The sequence below is a fragment of the Dromiciops gliroides genome, chromosome 2 (assembly GCF_019393635.1).
Source record: "Dromiciops gliroides isolate mDroGli1 chromosome 2, mDroGli1.pri, whole genome shotgun sequence".
NCBI classification, from domain to species: domain Eukaryota; kingdom Metazoa; phylum Chordata; class Mammalia; order Microbiotheria; family Microbiotheriidae; genus Dromiciops; species Dromiciops gliroides.
Genome location: NC_057862.1, coordinates 599,371,169 through 599,391,310, shown reverse-complemented (window position 1 = coordinate 599,391,310; position 20,142 = coordinate 599,371,169). Strand labels below are relative to the sequence as shown.

At 33.0% G+C, this 20,142-nt stretch overlaps 1 protein-coding gene across 26 annotated transcripts in view; it reads right to left on the bottom strand.

Annotated features, from left to right (window-relative positions):
- Nucleotides 1-20,142, bottom strand: part of NRXN1 (neurexin 1) — a 1,484,103-nt gene that overhangs the window by 1,311,600 nt on the left and 152,361 nt on the right. For 13 of the 26 annotated variants that reach the window (XM_043990256.1, XM_043990261.1, XM_043990255.1 and 10 more), the window contains exons 3-5: nt 14,232-14,249; nt 10,713-10,742; nt 9,899-9,910 (exon numbers count right to left, since the gene is read on the bottom strand). The exons of 5 other annotated variants lie outside the window; for them this stretch is intronic. In XM_043990256.1, the coding sequence (XP_043846191.1) occupies nt 9,899-9,910; nt 10,713-10,742; nt 14,232-14,249 (60 nt within the window). The remainder of the gene's footprint in view (nt 1-9,898; nt 9,911-10,712; nt 10,743-14,231; nt 14,250-20,142) is intronic. 8 more of the 26 variants (XM_043990257.1, XM_043990266.1, XM_043990272.1 and 5 more) reach the window with 4 other exon arrangements.

Here is a 20,142-nt window from a genome sequence, read left to right as displayed (position 1 = left end):
ATGAAGATCAAAGTGCAGCCTTAGAAGAGGATAGTAACTTCAGGGCCCCAACATCCAAAGCTTCCAAGAAAAATATGAATTGGTGTCAGGTCGTGGAAGCATTCAAAAGGGACTTTGAAGAGAAAGTAGGAGATATAGAAGGAAGATTTAGAGAAGTGGAGGAAAGCATGGAAAGAGAAATGAGAGTGATACAGGAGAGTTATGAGAAAAAAGTCAACAGCATGAAAAGCCAAATGGAAAAGGAGATTCAAAAAAGCTCTCTGAAGAAAATTATTGCCTAAGAATTAGGATTGAACAAATGCAAGCTAGTGACTCTATGAGAAACCAAGACACAGTAAAGAAAATACAAATGAATAAAAAAATAGAGGGCAATATGAAATATGTCCTTCAAAAACAGCTAACCTGGAAAATAGATCCAGGGGAGATAATTTGAAAATCATTAGACTACCTGAAAACCATGACCAAAATAAAAGTTTAGACAGCATCTTCCAAGAGATTGTCAGGGAAAATTGCCCTGATATTCTAGAAGCAGAAGGCAAAATAGAAAATGAAAGAATCCACCAATCACCTCCTGAAAGAGCTCCCAAAAGGAAAACCTCCAGGAATATTATAGCCAAATTCCAGAGCTCCCAGGTCAAGGAGAAAATATTCCAAGAAGCTAGAAAAAAGGAATTCAAATTCTGTGGAGCTGTAATAAAGATAAAACAAGGGGCAGCTAGGTGGGGCAGTGGATAAAGCACCAGCCCTGGATTCAGGAGTACTTGAGTTCAAATCCGGCCTCAGACACTTGACACTTACTAGCTGTGTGACCGTGGGCAAGTCACTTAACCCCCATTGCTCCAAAAAAAAAAAACCCACAATAAAGATAAAACAAGAGCTAGCAGCATCTTCCTTAAAGGACTGGAGGGCATGGAACATGATATTCCATAGGGCAAAGGAACTGGGACTACAGCCAAGAATCATGTACCCAGAAAAACTGATTATAATGTTTCAGAGGAAAAAAAAGGACTTCAGTGGAAAAGGACTTTCTGGCATTTGTGATGAAAGGACCTGAATTGAACAGAAAATTTGACTTTTAAATATAAGACCCTGGAGAAGCATAAAAGAGGTAAACAAGAAAAAGAAATCATGAAGGATATTAAAAGATTAAACTATTTACATTCCTACATGGAAAGATAATACTTCAAACTCATAAGAACTTTCTCAGTAAGGAATACACAGAGGACACAGGTCTGAACTGAATATGAAGGGATGATATCTGTAGTTTATCCTTGTTCTTTGTGGGGCAAACAGGGTGGGGTGTCTTATGTCTGGGGCTAGATTTGGGCTCAGGGCCTCCTGGGTCCACAGATGGTGCTTTGTCCACTGTGCCACCTAGCTAACCCATGATGACATCTTTAAAATAGAGTTGAGGGGTAGGAGGAATGGACTGGGGGAGGGGGAAGGGGAGAGGTGGACTTGGGAGAGGTAGTTCACATGAAGGGAACAGGAAAATGCTTTTGGAGGGGAGGGGAAGAGGGGGAAGGAATAGGGGAGTGAGTGAAACTTACTATCATGAGAATTGGCTCAAAGAGGGAATAACATACATACTCAAGTGGGTATAGCAATATATTTTAGCCCTGAGGGAAAGTGGTAGGGGAATGAGATAAAAGGCGTGGGAAGAAGAGGGGAAAGAGAGAAGGGCAGGTTGGTGGGAAGGAGCTATAAAAAGCAAAACACTTTTGAGGAAGGTGAAGGTGTTCTGCATAACTGCACAAATATGACATATTGAATTGCTTGATTTCATAGGGAGGGTTGAGGAGGGAGGGAGGAAGAAAAAATTTAGAACACAGTATTATCTCAAAGGCCTTAATCTCATCAGAGTGGGCTTAAGGAGGGAATAACATTCACCCATTTGGGAGGAGTAATCTATTTAACCCCACAGGAAAATAGGAGGGGAAGAGGATAAGGAGGGAAGGTTGAAAGAAGGGAGGGCAGAGCAGGGGAGGGGGAAGTCAGAAGTAAAACACTTTTGAGGAGGAATAGGGTAAAAGAAGGTAGAAAATAGAGTAAATATCATAGTAAGGGAATTGGATGGAGGGAAATAATTATGATTATTCACTATAATGGCAAAATGTATGGTACCTACTTTTCTGGGCTATTGTAAAGAAAATTCTTTGTCAAGGTTAAGGTACTACATAAAAGTTATGATGAACAGGATGCTATCTGAAAAACCTGGAAAGACCTACATGAACTGAAGCAGAGTGAAATGTACTGTATACAAAATAACAGGAATAGTGTAATATGATCGGCTGAGAAGCACATGGTTATCTTCAGGAAGGCAATGATTCAATATAACCCTGAAGGACTTATGAAAATTGCAATCCATCTACAGAGAAAGAAATGATGGTATCTTAAAAAAGATTGAAACACATTTTTTTGACAATTCCCTAATCTGAAGTTTGTTTTTTATCTGTTTTCTCTCACAATCTAGCTAATGTGGGGATATTTTCCATGACTACTCATATATAACTTATATTGAATTGCTTGAGTTCTTGTGGGTGGGGGGGTCAGAAGGGAAGGAGGAAGAGAAGTTGGAACACAAAGTTTTTAAAAAATTGATGTAAAAATTTGCTTTTACATATATTTTGGGAAATAAAATTCTTTCTCCCCCCACCCTGGGCAATGAGGGTTAAGTGACTTGCCCAAGGTCACACAGGTAGTACATGTCAAGTGTCTGAGGCTGGATTTGAACCCAGGTACTCCTGAATCCAGGGCTAGTGCTTTATCCACTGTACCACCTAGCTGCCCCCCAGAAAATAAAATTCTAAACAAAAAAAGAGAAGAAAACATGGTTCATGAGACTTTATAAAACATTTTTAATGTCACTTCATATTTTTGAGGGGGAATAAATTAGCATTATTTTAATTAATACTTTTATGGACAACATACTCAATCATTAAAGGTATTTCAAGTTCTCATCAACCTCAGTGGCACATAGAATTTTTCTTATAGCGTTTCAGGTTATCAACAGGAGACAAATTTGATTGCATTATTTGGAAATAAAAGCCTAGAATAAATATCATTGCTACTTTGAATTGAAAATCCAAAAATGGTTGAAGATGATATCCTGGGCAAGGTGATTTGATTGGTCTCATTACCTCTACCATCAAACTTATATTAATAACAAGAAGTTAAATTTTACTTTGCTATTAGCTCATTCTGTTCCCTTTTGTGATCATTGCATAATTAGAGTGAAGTCCCTGAAGTTTGCTTGCAGATGATGATTCAGGATCCGCTATCTCTACTAAAAGGAAGCTATGATTATGAAAAGATGATCAAATTCTGGTTATCAGCCTGCCTGTGACAATGAGTAATATCCATTCTCGAGCAACATAATTTAGGTCAATTGTATCAACTATTTAAAAAATTACAAAGCCTAGTATTCCTATCACACTAGGAATATGATGGTTATATATAATTTTGGAAGCAGCATTAGCCCTCTCGTGCTCTTAGGAACCTAATACTTCATCCTCACATCACACAAGAAATAGTTAATACTATTTTCCAAATAAAGATATGAACTAACAATCACTAAGAATTGAGAAGAGAGGCAATATGGCACAGTGGATAACTCTGAATCAAGATTCATAGGGTTATAGATACTGAGCTCAAAGATACCTTAGAGGTCATTTCATCCTACCCCCACTTCTGAAAATAAAGAAAAATGTGCAGAAAAATAAGCAAACACCAAAAATCACAATAAGTAGTAAGTGAAAAAGGAAGAATTTGAACCCAGGTCCTCTGACTCCTAAGTTGCCGCTCTTTCCATTGTACCATACTTCAAATCCTGCTTCTGAAACTACTCATTTTGCATTTACATAGATGAGTAATGATACATGTGAATAATTATTCTGAAGAAAGAATCACTTATTCCATTCATTATAAAACAACCTCAAATAATGTAAAGTATCTTACTTTTAACGTGTTTATAATTTATTTAAATTAGGTATTTAGATCTATTTCAATCATTTAAACTATCACTAAATGGCAAGCCCAAACTGCTCTTGACTAAAGGGAAAAAAGGCATCTATTCTAATGAAATCTCATTTATTTGATCACCCAGTCAACGTCAACAATGCTAACAAAGATACTGTGTGGCTTCTCTATGTTCTAACAGAACTAATAATGCAGTGACAAAGATGAGCTAGGATTTTTATTAGTGCTGAATACAATAGAACAAGACAGAAGAAATGACAAGGAAGTAAAACAGATACTCTTAGGTAACTTGTCTTGGTTGTAGCTTCAATTAATATATTTTAACCAGAGAATAAATAGTAAAATGAACATTAAAATTTAACAATTCATATCATGCTCAAAGTATCGTATTTTGATGCTGAAGGCACTTACTGTTCATTTTTTTAAAACTGATGTTTCAGATATTCTTAGCTCTATAGCAGTGGATTGTTGGTATACATTAAAATAAACTACAGGTCAAAATATCGAATAAAAGAAAATACTTCTTTGCTCACACATTAACATGCATATTTCAAGGGAGTACATGATCTATCCGGTCAGTCTAGAATTATTTTGAGCAATACCAAGTACTCAGAAATATTATGGATGAAAATGAGGAAATACAATTAAAATGCATATATTTAAGCCAAGGAAGAACAACTATGCCAAAAATGAATTAGTTATATATTCAAAAAATTTTAAAAAGCAGAGTAGATGCTATATAGGGCAGAAACATAACATCATGATTTTGATGAGTGGAAGGTTAACATATGATTGAAGAAGCCCGAAATAACAACTTATTTAGCAATATAATGAACACTGAGCAATCTATGAATTTTCTGAGTCCATGAAAGCAAGAATGGAAAGGGAGGGAATTAAGCTATATGAATAATTAATCTTTCTCAAAATAATTATGCATATAAAATTGGTTTGGGAAAAATTATAAAACATGTTTAAAAGTTTTTGAAAAATATTTGACATTTTGAGAAATTGTGAATGAATGAGCTAGAATATTCTGAAACTATCATTTTAGTTCTTCAACAGTCCCTGGAATGGTTTTGTTGTTGTGGGAATTTAGTAATGTATAATAAGTGTTAGTAGATTAGTTAGTATGTATCATATATTCAATAGTAAGTTTTTTCATTAGTTCTATAGAAAAATTTAAAATGTTTTAAATAATTCCTCAAGAAATATGAACCACTTAACATGGTATCTATATGCTCAGCACTACCACTAAGTTCATATTTTGTTCTTCTTGCAACATATTTACTTGAAGTCATCAAACTCAAACTACACATTTGAAAGAATCAGGCAAAAGATTACTTTAAAAAAGGGCTAAATCATCTAAAAAATTGCAAGGGAGAATGAATTCAAATGTGTAACCAATTCAGATACCAAAATGAGGCATTTACCTTCTGTGAGAATTTAAATATGAGGCCATTTATAAACAGAAGTTAGTGCCCCTTATTTGTGAAAGAGGCCAAAAATATTATTACAAAAACATAGGATATATCAACATTTAATTCTGAATTTCTTCATAAACCCATTGGCCAACCCCCCAATTAATGTAATGTTTCCTTGAGTGATTTTGTTGATAGCTAAAGCAGTAGAAAGATCCAATCAACTTGCCATTGTAATAATAGGAGACATAAGGAAAAATCAACAAAGGACTTAAATACATTAAAAGATCATCAATAGCATTTTGTGCATTTATTGTGGTACATTTATAAAGGCACAATAAAGATTTATCAAAACGATGCTTCAGCCAGACACTAGGAAGAATCATGAAGTATTAGGAAAGGAATCTGAAAGAGGGGAGGGGAAAAGGATGAACAAGGATGATGAGGGAAGTATTTCTATATAACTTTTACTTAATTTTTTGACCTTTTATGCTTTGAGAACCATATATGGGCAGTGTGGTACAGTGGGATAGGCACAGACTAGAATAGAGAACTGTGATCTCTTCATTACTTTGAAACTTACTAGCTTTCTCCTGCCCAGTAAATCACTAAACCTTATTGTTACCCAGTTTCCTGATTTATTAAATAAGACAGTTGTACATTATAATCTTGAAGGTACTTCCAGATGTAGAATTTTACAATTTAATCCTCTTTCCCAGGCCTTTTCTCTTCTAGCCCCCATAATTAATTAATAACATGGACAGTTCTATAACCCTGATTGAGGAGATAAGAGAAAAGGAAATATGGCTGGGTGAGGGATAAGTTAGAGTACAGGGAAACAGGATCTAGCAATATAAGTTCCTAAACTAAAATGATCAAATAATGGCTAGTTTCTTGCTTATTACTTACTGTAACAAAAATATAAATTAGAAACTTGCTTATTCTTTTTTAATTATCTGCCTGTCAAACAATATATCAAGTCATCTTTAGAAATTCCAGTATTAAACAATTATCTAAGAAAAAAATACTAATCAAAATAGGTAAACTATGTATACATGATAGGTAGTAGATATTAGATAGGTAGGTAGGTAGGAAAATTAAAAAAAAAATAGCTAGAGAAAGATGATTGCTAGTGAGATAGAATACCTAGCCCAATAGAGAAACAAAGATTTCAATACCATGGTTAGTAACATTCTCATTGCCCATGGAGCCAAGAATATCACCTACCAATTTCTTGCATTATAGTAACAAGTAAAAATCTCACTGATACCATATATACACAAAAATGGAGGCAGAGAGTGATTCTAGGTTGACATTTCTCTTCCATTGTCCATGAGATATCAGATCTCAATGGCAACCATCTTCAAACTTATCCACATAAGAATGGCATATTATCACTTACAAGAAGCACAAACAAAATCTAGGGACTTTAGTGAAGGCCTTAGAAACAGAATAACCATTTGAAAATACTAGGTCAAAAGTGATGCTTACAGTGGTTTCATTGTGGTTCTGCCAGTAGCTGACACTGCTGGTCATGATAATCATGAATTTTAGTAGGAGATATATGATCCTGCAATGTAATTCTTCACCCCTGAAACCTTCAAAGATTAATAAAAAAGTAGAATGGTGATGCTGATGTTGATGATATGACAATGATGATGACAACAATGATGATAGGAAAGAAAAATGGTTTCTTTGGATTTTTTGGTTGTTGCTTTTTGGCCTCAATTCTGTCCCTAAGACTTAAATCAAGAGTAGCCTCCATAAATACCCAGATGTCCATTACATGGACAATGATACTACCTAATTTTGCTAAAATTACAGGAAAAATGGAAACAGAAGCAGAGGAGAATACAGAGATAATCTAGGTCTGCTACTGTCACTGTTTCTACTCTAAAGCTTAGGAAAATTGAGTAAAAATCAAGGAGTCCCACAGTTACAATTTCATATACTACAATTTTCTCTTTACTCATATTTAACAATAGACGCAGAACATAGCTATAATGCAAGGCAGAGGTAATCTTCAAAGAGGAATATCAGTTCATATGAGCTACCCCTCCTTATAATTATCAAAGCTCTTTTTATTTTTCACATGGAATTTATCATATACTGTCTTCTAATATCGTGGCTTGTGCACATGCTTTCTTTCTACTTGATTGAAAGTAACTTTAAGGAAAGGATAATGCCATATTTATTTTCATATTCCCCAAGGGACCTCCAGAGAATCTTTCAAAGAAGAGACATTAAAATCATTGTGTTGAATTTGTGAATGGATGAAGGTTGGGATTACAGTGCAGTGTTTTATGTTAAGAAAGATGAATTTATTTGATAAAAAATTCATGATCACATCTCCCATAATATAACCTATTTTTCCATGTTTACAGTTTATACCAACTCCAAAAGGACAATTCTCACAATAAAAATCACAAAAAGGGAAGATAGTGTTTGTCATTCTCTCATCCATTATACTGTTTTCTCCTCTAGTATATAATTTATGCTACTGAAGTAATGTTTTTTAAATTTATTTTTTATTTTTTCTACTAAAGGAAATTTTTATGATAGATATAGTAGAAATGACTTTTTTTAATGTTTAACATATCCACATAAATAGGATTTATATAACACAATACTGACAGGTTAAAAGCAGAGCACAATTAATCCTATAATTAAAAGGTAAAATGAGATTGGTGATAAATTTCCATTACTTTACTTATTAGGTAAGTAGATCAACTATTTTGTAAATTAGTTTTTAAAAATTAGTTTTGAAATTATTTTAAATCTCTTAATTTGCTGCCAGGATTTATGTGTATGTATCTACATCTCTATGTATGTGCATGTGAATATATATGTATATGTGTATATATTTATATATATATATATACACACATATACATATATAATTCTAAGTATGTGAACATAGAGATGAAAATGCATAGATTTATATATGCATATATGCACACATAAATTTCTAATAATAATGTAAGTACAGTATAAAATAAAATTTCTCCTAGAGTCCAAATACACATACCATTCAAGTCCTGTGCTAGAGAATATATCAAAAGGCATTCACTTCAGAGTGAGCAGTGTTATGTGATTCAAACATAAAATATAATGTTTTAGAAAGCATTCTACATGAAAAACAGAACCTCTAAAATAAGTGACAACTCCTGGTCAAAGGCTGAACCATCCATTAGTAGAGCTTGACAAATAAATTAAGGCAATTATGTTGACTTTCAATAGTTTCCCCCAAATTAAATTATACTAGACTATAGTTGACCAAAACACAAGCCATAAAAATGCAGGAATGGTATCCTTTTATTGGCACATAGCATTATTGTACAACATTATTCTGTCAACTTAAATTTTCACATTTCAGCCCTTAATGTCAGGTGTTATATTTTGCAATTTTCAGGTTTGATCTCAAAAAACATGCTTCATTTGGAGGTTGTACATATATAGTGATCCCCAACCATGTGTTTTCATAAGATTCACAATGTTAAGATTAAAATAATTCAAGACACATTTCCTTTAAGAAAAAATATCTAAAAAGATGAAGTACCAAGGGCATAATGACTGAGTCAAGTTTTCCACATGGTTACTTAAAAAAAACCCCAAAATCCAACAAACAACCAATTCCTTAAGATGCTTGCTTCACTCGCAGATAAATATAATACTGCATTCCACTTGTACTATTTCTTAATATAAACATATGAATGACCACTATATTTACTAAATGAAATTAAAAAACAACATGCTTTAAAAACAATAAAAAATCCAGCAGTTGTAGGTCAATACTCTCCAAAGGTGCACATAAATGACTTACCAAGGGGTGCAGTGAAGTATACCTAGGTGATTGGTGCTTATACCAGAAACAAATACAAAAGAAAAACCATACATTTCTTGACTGTCTGATCCTCCTCCTCCTTCTCCTCCTCCTCTGTTTCTTATACTGACTTTTCTTTGAAATAAACATAAAACTAATGTGGATGGGGAAAATTTCACAGACAACAAAGGGGTAAGTCTATAGCAGAGACCACTTAAAGTCAGTGCTATACATGCTTTCACTTACATCCAGATGTAGAATGACTTGGACAGATGTTCTCCACAGCTGTACTCTTTGAACATGGCATGCTTATGTTGGCTACACTGAGCATTTGAGATTTCATAAACAGATAACAGAAAATGCATACCTGAAATTGTGGCTGAATCTCGTACATATGTATTATGTCAGCTTCAGATAACATTACCACCTTATTTACACCTTTTAAAAATGAAACCAAACTAAAACAATAACAACAAACCCCGCACTGAAACTCAGAACAGATGTGAAATATTTTGAGAGATGTTTCTTCCTTACCTTAGGTCCATGAAATAATAAGGTACAAGTATACCTACCTCGTGGGGCACATTACAAGTGCAAAAAGATATACATATATTTGCATTGTTTACACATATTCTAAATTATACAGATGGCATTAAAAAGAAAGAAAATAATGTAATACCTTTACTTTTACCTATGGATTTGATGAAATGGTTCCATGAAGAAAGGATTTCCAGACAAAGAGAATATAGAGGAGAGAAACAACAATAAGAATTATGTAAATGCACTAATATCTGAAAATTAAAAGAGACAAGAAAGTATAAATAAGTGTTTGAAGACAAATGGTGATGCAAACAGTCTCACAGGGGAGATTGTATTCATTTCCTTTAGACACATACATGCAGAGAAACTTGGATGTCCCCATGCTCACTTTAAAAGGATGATATAGACGAGAGATACATAATGATCGGAGAATGGGAAATTCAGTGATTCTCTGATGGGGAAAAAAAACTTCACTACCAGCATTCCAGAAATCAGGAACAGATGCTATCTGCATACTCCCAACCAGCCATGCATTAATGCCAATGGACTCTTCAGTGACTCCAATAGGATACAATGAATATCTACTTTCACATGGTAATTAAAGAAAGCTCTCAAATATCTTTAATATCATTACACATAGCTGTATTCACATATGCATTTATGGATTATCTCAATCACATTTTTCATGTTTCAATTCTTTGCAGTTATTATATTGCAAGGTATAAAGGGAAATGGAAGCTTAAGGGGCAAATGGGATTGGGGGTGGAAGGAAAAGAGGAGGGAAGCAAAAAAAAAAACAAAACACAACACAAGATGTGACTGAAGTAATGTATTTAATTAGCAGCCAGAGAGTTTGCAAGCATTTGCCCATTATTTTGCTGTGATGGATTCAAAGCAGCTACAGAATAAGAAGAAACAATGAAAGCAGAGTGGAAAAGGAACAGAGCCCATACCTTGGTCGCCCATCATCAGGTGCGCCAGACCTTGAAGGAAAACAAGAGCACAGTCAGCAATGAACAAGGGAGCATGGGAAGACGGGGTTGTCACAGTGACAAAAATGTTCAGTGACAGACATCTTGTTTCCTATGAGATATGTCTGTATCACAAAGGCAAATCGAAAAGCATTCTTTCAAATATAATTTGGAATGCTTTGGGGCCAATAGTTAGAGAACCACAACTCAAAACACTGGCAGATATACCACCATGAATTGTTTCTATGTATTATTTGGAACAAGGAAATGTATTAAGAGAATGATTTTGGGTCCAACCAATCCCTTAACATTCCTTTTCTCCTTTGTGCACTTGGTTGAGTCTGTTTTGATTTAACAGAGCCCCATTAGGGCTAGTCCTTTTTTCTCTGATTAAATTTTCATAAAAAATAATAAAACCCAAAGGAATATAACCTGAAATATGGGCTGGGTCTGATCTTTTTCCCCTCATCAAAAATGAGCAGTTTCATAATTAAATGAACAAATTCTTAGTCACATTGAAATGATAATGCAAGGGAGGCTTCCTTACTTATCTGACACAAGTACATTTATTCTAATACTGAAAAGATACTAGACATGCAATGCAAACTCAATTTTCTTATGAGAACATGCTTTGGAGAAACAGTAGATCAATTTTCAGCAGGCCTAACTAAATTTATCGGGTATGGTAGTGGGAAGCTATTTAGAATTTTATTTCATTTTAAAGTTTAAATATTTATAAAGCAGATAACATGCAGTTCTGAAAGATGAGAAGACATAATTTTAACAAAGAAAGTTAATACATATTTTTGAAAATGCCAGTGAGTCCCATCTTTACATCTGAATAGTTTCTAACTACTCATGTCTGAAATTTAAATTAACCTTAAGATAATTGGCCCTCCTTTTGGGGAACTCCAAACTGAATGGTTCCTCATAGTCAAGGGAGAACACCTAATGTGGTAGGATTTTTTTCCTCCTTACTTTCATTTGTCCCAAGTCACACAAATAACCCATCCAATAATATATTCTGATTTTAAGAAAAAGGCAGAACCCTCAAATTCATTAAAAAGACTACCTACCAATCCACTTATATTTTTGGAATTTTTGTCAATTTAAGAAAGATTTCTGTGGCTAACATTCACTTAACTCTAGATGATGACTTGATGGACTCATCTGCTGTATTTCTAACAGAATTTTAAAGCTATCTTCATATCAGTAGCTTTGATTTAAAGGAACCGCACAACTAATCTCTGTGGATAATGAAAGGAATGGTGGCATTTTCACAAAATTGTACAGATATACATTGTACTGTAAGCAAAAAAGTATAATATAATTGTTCTATATGTAATTATATGCAAACCATATAATAAAACAATTAAATGCTTTCTCAAACAGAATAACTCTATTGTATTTTTGTTGTGTTTTAAACCAGAGGGTGAAAAGGAAGTAGATTAAAGAGATTATGACCTGCTGATGTGTCCAGCTCCTTTATAGCCAGGAGTAATAATGATGGCCAGGAATCATATTTTTAAAATACTGTCTGATCTGATAAACTACATTTTGCTAAATTACATTTTTAAAAAAATTTCCATATTTATTGATGTCACTTTAATTTTTAGATAATGGGACTAATCTCTAATGTTTACACATAATTTGTTTAGTGGGCCAAATACATGTCACCTCCAGACATGACTTCCTAAAATATAATATAAAGCATTACTATTACTCATTTCTAGTGTAATAGTCACAGAATGATATATTACTCAGAGATAAAGATCATTTTAAATTATACACAGGCAAGTGAAAATGATGCTTGAAACAATCCTATTTAACATAAATGTGGAACAAGCTAATGTTGAAAAAAAAACATCAAAACTTGTTTAATGAATGTTTGTAACTAAATTTAAGGAAAGTCCATTTCAAAGGTCAGTTTGACCACTTTCAGAACATATTGTATGAAATTGTTAAGGAACCAAAAGGAATTATATAGGATAGTTTTCCACTGCATTTAGTTCACTGCCTAGTACATATTAAGCACTTAATAAATGCTTGTTGTTAGCTTGACTTGTCTAATTTTGTGCTCAATTCAAATATTGAGTAGAAAGTTTATTATATCCAAAACATATCAGACATGCAGGGGACCATATGATAAATGTACCCAACCATTCTTGTAAAGCAAAAAAGAAGTTATAGCTAGAGACAACCCCAGGAAAGGACTTAATATTTAATTGTTTGTGAAATATGGTGACATAGTAGCAATGTTTAGTAGCTCAATAATTATGGAACCATATAAAAAGTTACAAATATGATGTGGGATTATCTTATTACCAGCCTATAATAAGTATTATTGCTTTATTATTTTTAATCGCTCACATTTAAGCCTAGAAATTCAAATGACAACAAAAACTATGATGGAAGGTTTTTTCTTTCCTAGGTGCCTATCATTCTACATGGAAAAGAAAATATATCAGTTTCTACAATTTGATCATACTTTGAATCATTTTTCAATATAATGAAATGTGTGGTCTTATTTCTTAGACCTATGCATCTGGTACATTTTATATGTCAATGCTACCATTAATAAATTCATTCCAATGTGTAATTAGGGGTCCTTCATTTTACAGTTCTTTGGCACCCACAATTTTTATTTCCTGTGTTATTATTTATATTAGAATGTTTAGAGACTAAGTTGAGGAAACTTGGAACAATGTTTAATAAATTTAATAAGTTCAAAATTAAGGTGCACTGGAGGATGGTTTTTGCATTCAAAGGTTGCAATCCAAATGATATCTTATAGATTTCTAATTCCATAAAATTTTGATTTGCAATGGAAAAAGCTGACAGACTCTCATGGCAACAGATTTGTATAAAGTAATACTTTTGAGTTTTATATAACGTAACACAAAATCTTATGTTTTTACTTACCAACTTTCAGGTCTCTGTGCAATAGGCTTTAATGTCATTGGCCCACTGGTTGCTTTGAAATCTATTCATGGCCTCTTATCATTCTCCATCTTATGCTGTGGCATTTTATGAACTAAATGATTTAATTCTAAATCAATGACCCCCAAATGATATAATGATTGAATTCCAAACAGAAACAAAGAGTATGGCTTGACCAGGAAAAACATTAAGAATGGATCATGCATTATGTGTGTGGATGCTAGAATTACTTTCTCACTAAAAATAAAGAATACTTTGTACCATTTTTTCCATACAGAATTTACTGTCAATGTTTCAGATTTTATATATGATACTCAATTACACTGAGCATAGAATCTTAGGGGTAGGGGTTAGGAAAAAATAGTTAAGGCCAGAATGTAACACATCTAAAGTGAGAGGGAAGAAGTGTTCTGTATGAAAAGTGGTACTTAGTCAATGAATCACATTTTCTAAAAGGCATTCAACTTACCGTTTTTAATTCTAGTGTGAACCATTTTAATACTAAAATAAAATAGATAAATAAATGAGAGAGCTTGGAAAACAAGGGAGAAACTAACCCACCTTCCACATAGTTGTCTTCTGAAAGGCACATAACAAGGAAGGAGAGAAAAGGAAAAAAACATTCAGTTAAGCAGCATGCAGACTGGAACTTGTCCATTGCATGTCTTCATCATGCAAGGCCATCAGACACAACATGCAGGATGCTCATTGCTACCATTCAGAGGGGAGAATAAGATCATGGGGTGGGGGAAGCCATGTTCCCATTCACCGACAGAATCCACAGGGGGTAGAAAAGAAAAATCAAAAGAATACTGCCATTTCAGAGCAAAGGTATTTAAAAGGTCCTCTACACTACTGCTCTGCCTGAAGCAAATGTGATTTTATCATTTGTTATAAGTATGGTTTCCTTTGACAATCATTTTATAAAGCTAAATGTTTTACTTTTGGTTGAGAATTAGATAATGAATTTTATCCATTCTACTGTTAATGGACTGAATATAAAAATCACCTATTTTACAAGAATTCACTATAAATTTTTGCTCATAATTATAAATAACATAATTGAAAACAATGTGCCGTTAATCAGCATGGATAATTAGCATTTCTAACAACTTAAAGGGAATGTTTCAGATCAAAACAATAAGAGTAAAGTAGTTCTAATCCATAACCTTATTTGGGGGACTTTATTTTTATACTTTTTTGGTTTTAAACAAATTACATTAAATTGCAAAACTCTTTGAAGATAGAGGCAGATTCAATTTTCTATTCTCTATAATGCCTCATAAGAAGCTTTTGAACATGGTAAGTTAATCAATGTAAAGCTGTTGAATTGAACCACATTGAAGATGTTGATTCCTAATTCCCAGTATATATAATTACTTCTTGGTTTAAGGTTGGAGGTTGTCCAATTGCCCCAATTTAGTCAGTGTTTAGCATTCAACATCTGTGGCATCTTCATGTAAGGAGTTATTACTGTAATAGCCAATCAAAGACAGATCCATCAATTTTCCATAGAGTGTAAGAGGTTATTTTCATAATTTTATATTGCTTTCCATATTAAATGAAACTGAAGATTGTGGTTAGTCCTATAACAGATTCCAGTTGGAGAAATTCAAGGATTATGGGAGAAAAAGTCCTGGGTAGGAACATAAATAGAAGCATTTGGTAGGGAGTTTTTAAAAAAAAAACTATTTTAAAATTCACCTTTCCATAAAATTAGGGGATTAGATTAGAAGATCTATAAATTTCCCTCTCAATCTAAAAATGTTATGTCTGTGAAGTAAAATTTTATTGGTAATTGACTGATCAAAAAAGTCAGATTCCTATTAGGCTTAGATTATAAATATCCCCATCCATAATTAGAAAATTAGCAGTCTTTATCCATATTGGCATTTCTACTCTCAAATTTCTAGATTATTTATTCAATTTTGCTATTTGAATCTGTTTCAAGTAATTTGTGTTGTTTCTTTTTAAAACTCAACCATTAAGTTTAGAACCCATTGTGAGTAGATATTAGCAACTCCTGTCATGGGTGAATAGGGGTCAAACCTACCTCAGAGGTTGACTAATCTAATCCTCACATTTTATAAATGAAGAAACTGATGCTTAATGGGAAGTTAAGTGTCTTGTCCAAGGGCACATAGGTAGTAAATGGCAGAGCCATGTTCAGGATTTCAAAGCCAGCTCTCTTTCTATCTACCTCATGTCATCAACAAAACTAATATTATCAGCCCCTAATAAAAGTAAGAACTATTAACTATATGAAAAATAACGGAAATCAGTTGGAAAAAACAAAAGTCAACAATCTATTAATATATGATCAATATTAGATAATTGGAGTTAATAGGTATTAGGCAATAAAATCCACACAACTCAACTATATTGTATTTAGTTTTTAAAATACTGAACTAAAATAAACTTTTTTTTGTTTTTGGTCTAAAAAATACCAAGTAAACAAGTAAACTAAATTTTATTTTTTAATTTGTAGTTTGGGTATTGTAGATAAAATTTGACACTTTTATTTATCGCTTTAATACAAAGGAAGAGAGATGCTGCAGGGTGTAATATACTTAATTTTGACTGCATATTTTATGCCCACCCAAATCACAGCATTTCCTTAAATCACTAACTAATAATTGTTTTTAATGAGTTACAGTAAAGTAACAGTTAAGGATATCCATTTAAAGTGACTAAACAAGAAAAATCTGTAAATACATAGAGCAGAAAAGGAAGGAGAAGATAGTATCAATTGAATTTCAAATCTATTGGTACATTTGGTTCTGGTGAGTAGTAAACTGGTGGTTATAGCCATGGGTGAGGTTTTGTTGAGTAACAGTAGATACATATAGGTCTTTTTTCTTTTTTTTTTCTTTTTTTTTTTTTAGTGAGGCAATTTGGGTTAAGTGACTTGCCCAGGGGTCACACAGCTAGTAAGTGTGTGTTAATTGTCTGAGGCCAGATTTGAACTCATGTACTCCTGACTCCAGGGCCGGTGCTCTATCCACTGCGCCACCTAGCTGCCCCGATACATATAGTCTTAAAAGGACAAACCCCTTTGGCTCATTGTGGCTTGCTCCTAAGGAAATTCAAATGGGTAAGAGTGGGCACTGGCTAGATGCATCAAAAAGTTCTGTTGGGAAACACTTTTGCCATTAAGATCTTAAAAATTCATTAAAAAAATCCTAATCAAATTTCATTTTGTTTGTGTCATTGAAAAAATGAAGAGCCAAGAAAAGGCCATTTTTTCCTTCTCCCCCTCCAAATAGGTTGTATTAATTTCTCCATAGAGAAGAAGGTGGAATTTGGGTCCTGAATGCCATTTTTATTATCAAAGTTAGTGGTTCACTTTCACTAAGAAGAGTTGCAAAACCATTAAATAGTATGTTTTTGATGAGTATAAATCAGTATCTCTGTGTATATTTCTTTGGCCTCCAGCTCAGAAGAATTAATGAAAGCAACTTTAGTTGTAATGACACTGTACTTTATGCTCAATCTTAATTACATGCTTCTAGGGTAAAAGGAAAAAGAGTAATAAAATAAATGTGGTCACAAAAAAAAAGAAATTAAATCAGGACCACTGAACAAATTAAAACATGGAGAAAAAATGGAATTAATGACTCCAACTGATGTGACTAAATCTTAAAACTAGCATATGGATTCAGCTTATTTAAATTTTTATTTCTCCCCAATGCCAATGAACACAAAATATAAAGGATCTTAAATTTGAGAAATTCTTTGCATTTTTGTTTTATCTTTCCTGCCTCTCTACTACTGGTAGTATTACATGCTGGTGAGGGATCCACAATATTAAGTGCCTATTTTTATATATCTTTATTTCCTAGATTGCAATGACTGAAGTCACCTTTTCAGCAGCCTATAAGGAATGGATATCATCATAAATAGTTAGACGTTCCTGACTAACAAACCTATTCTGTCATCAGGAACCATATATTAAGCCTTTGGGGGCAATCCAGGACTGGCTGGAGCTTATTCTTTGCGACTTCGCCTTTGACAGGGATGTCATCTCCATCTTGTGAGCATCACAAAAGACATTCATGGCAAACTGAAGGCCGATCACAGTGCATTGTAAAGAGCATAGTATCTGGTGGAAAAGCTGAGTTCAAATTGTGCTTCTTTCATCTATTATGAATGAGTCAATTAATTAAAATTATTTAAATTTCCTCATTGACAAATATGGATGTTGAACTAGATGACTTCTATGGTCCTTTCTAGAACTAAATCTATAATGAGGAGGATGATAAGACTGGGAAAAATAGGGACATAACATGTAGCAGTACGTCATGAATTCCACTGTGAAAACTGAGACATTAGAATTTAGGACATGAGTTATACCATTGAAAAATTATTTAGTAGAGAAAGATAGAATAAAAAAAAATCAATGGTTTCCTAAAGGTTATATGGCAGAAGGTATGATTGCCATGTCCATATCTATGAATAGTCTATCTTCCATTCATGGAATGTACTCCATCCTTACTTCAATCTTTGATAAACTCTAACTACTTTCAAGTATCAACTTTGGTAGTACCTTCTTAGGGAAAACTTTTCTCATACTCCTAGTTATTATCATTCTTTCTCCTCAAAATACTTTTAAAAATATTTGTATGTGCTATGTACCCTAGTAGAATGTAAGCTTTCTGATGGTTACAATATTTTTTCTTTCCTTTTTTGTCTTTGTATCCATGGCACCTAGTAAATTGCCTTTTCATAGAAATGAACTGTTTTGAATTGAGACTACATATGTATGTGCATACATACCCATATTAATATAATTGTTATAAGCATTTATATATAATTTTTAATGTTTACAAAATGCTTTGCATATATTATCTCATTTCATCTTCCATCAAACTTGAGATGTAGATGTTAACATAATATCCATTTTACAGATGAAGAAACGGAAACAGAGTTTTAAATGATGTATCCAGGCTCACATATGTTGCAAGTGTCTGAAGTAGATAGAGGTTAAGTAACTCGCCTGGGGTCATATTAATATCTGAGGCCATATTCAACTCAGGTTTTCCTTACTCCAGGTCTAGTGATTTTTCCAGTGTGCCAACTAGTTGCCCCAGAGATGCATATATGCATGTATTTTTTATAAATTTTTATATGTACATATTTATACATGTACATATGTATAGGTCTATGTCCTATATGTAATCTTAACCTGAATCTAGCTGCTTTATGGCATTCCACTTCAGATTATTTAGTTTCAGCTATGTATCCCCAATATGAGGGTACTATTTTAAAAACATGTTCAAAGAGTGAAGGCAATTTGGCAATGACCTGCCATTAAGCATGCATTAGGATACCCATTACAAAATTGATTTTAGTTTCACAAAGAAAGATTTTTCCAAGTCTTACTTTGAATTTGAGAATGCACTTTGCACTATGATAATGTCTTAGAATTATAGTAATGTTTGGAATATTTTTTGGAAATTTATTCTTCTGTTTCTCCTCAAAATTCTTATGATGAGTTTAGATCATCTTATATTCTTTATAATTTAAGTCTTTTATTATAAAGTTCCATGGAAAACATTGAAACATATTCAAAAAAAGGAAACTTTTGGATAAATATTTTGAGTTATAAGTTGAATCTTCCTGAGAGTCATGAAGAACTGGGATTAATGGACTACATTATAATAAATCATGTTTGTTAATTTTTTTTCAATATTGATATGATATTAAAGATTATAAGAAGAAAGGAACAGTTTTTCTGACTTTTAAAATTCCAAATATAATTTCTTTGGTCAAAATTTCATTATTACAAAATGTAAAACTCTTCAGGTCATTTTGGTAATTCAGCAAATGTCCTGGTTTTTCCTCCCGTCTTAAAATTAGCATTTTGAAAAAGGAAAGGAAATGCCATTGTTTTATTTATACATTTTTAATACTAGAAATAGAAAAGTAATATACTATTTCCTTAAATATGACTTTTCTAAAGTGACTTTTTCTTGTGGGAAGGTAGAGGTTGTTTTGGGGGAGGAAGTAGGATCAGAACTGTGTTCTAAAGTGAAGCTCACTACTAACATTTCTAACAACCACTCAGGAAATAGATTCAGGACAAGTAAAGAGGGAAAAAAGGAATATTCATAAAGTGAGTGATAAGGCAATGATAAGTACTAAAATATCACTATTCTAGAATTTCCTGCATATGTTTTACATGAAATCTTAAGGCATATTGTGAATATTTGTCCTGAGAGAAATTCGCAATGCTAGTGACTTTACAAACTCTAACGTTACATATGGAATTTTCTATATAAAATATTTGACAGTCAAGTTTATATATAGTAAATAGAAAAAATGCCCTAAGAGTCAGAAAAAAAAAGAACAACCAAAAATTGGATTCAGGTAATGCTTATTCCACCTATTGGCTAGGTGACTCTGAGGAAATCATTTAAACTTTGTTTTGTTTTTGTTTTTTCCAGGAGGGGCACTGAGGGTTAAGCGACCT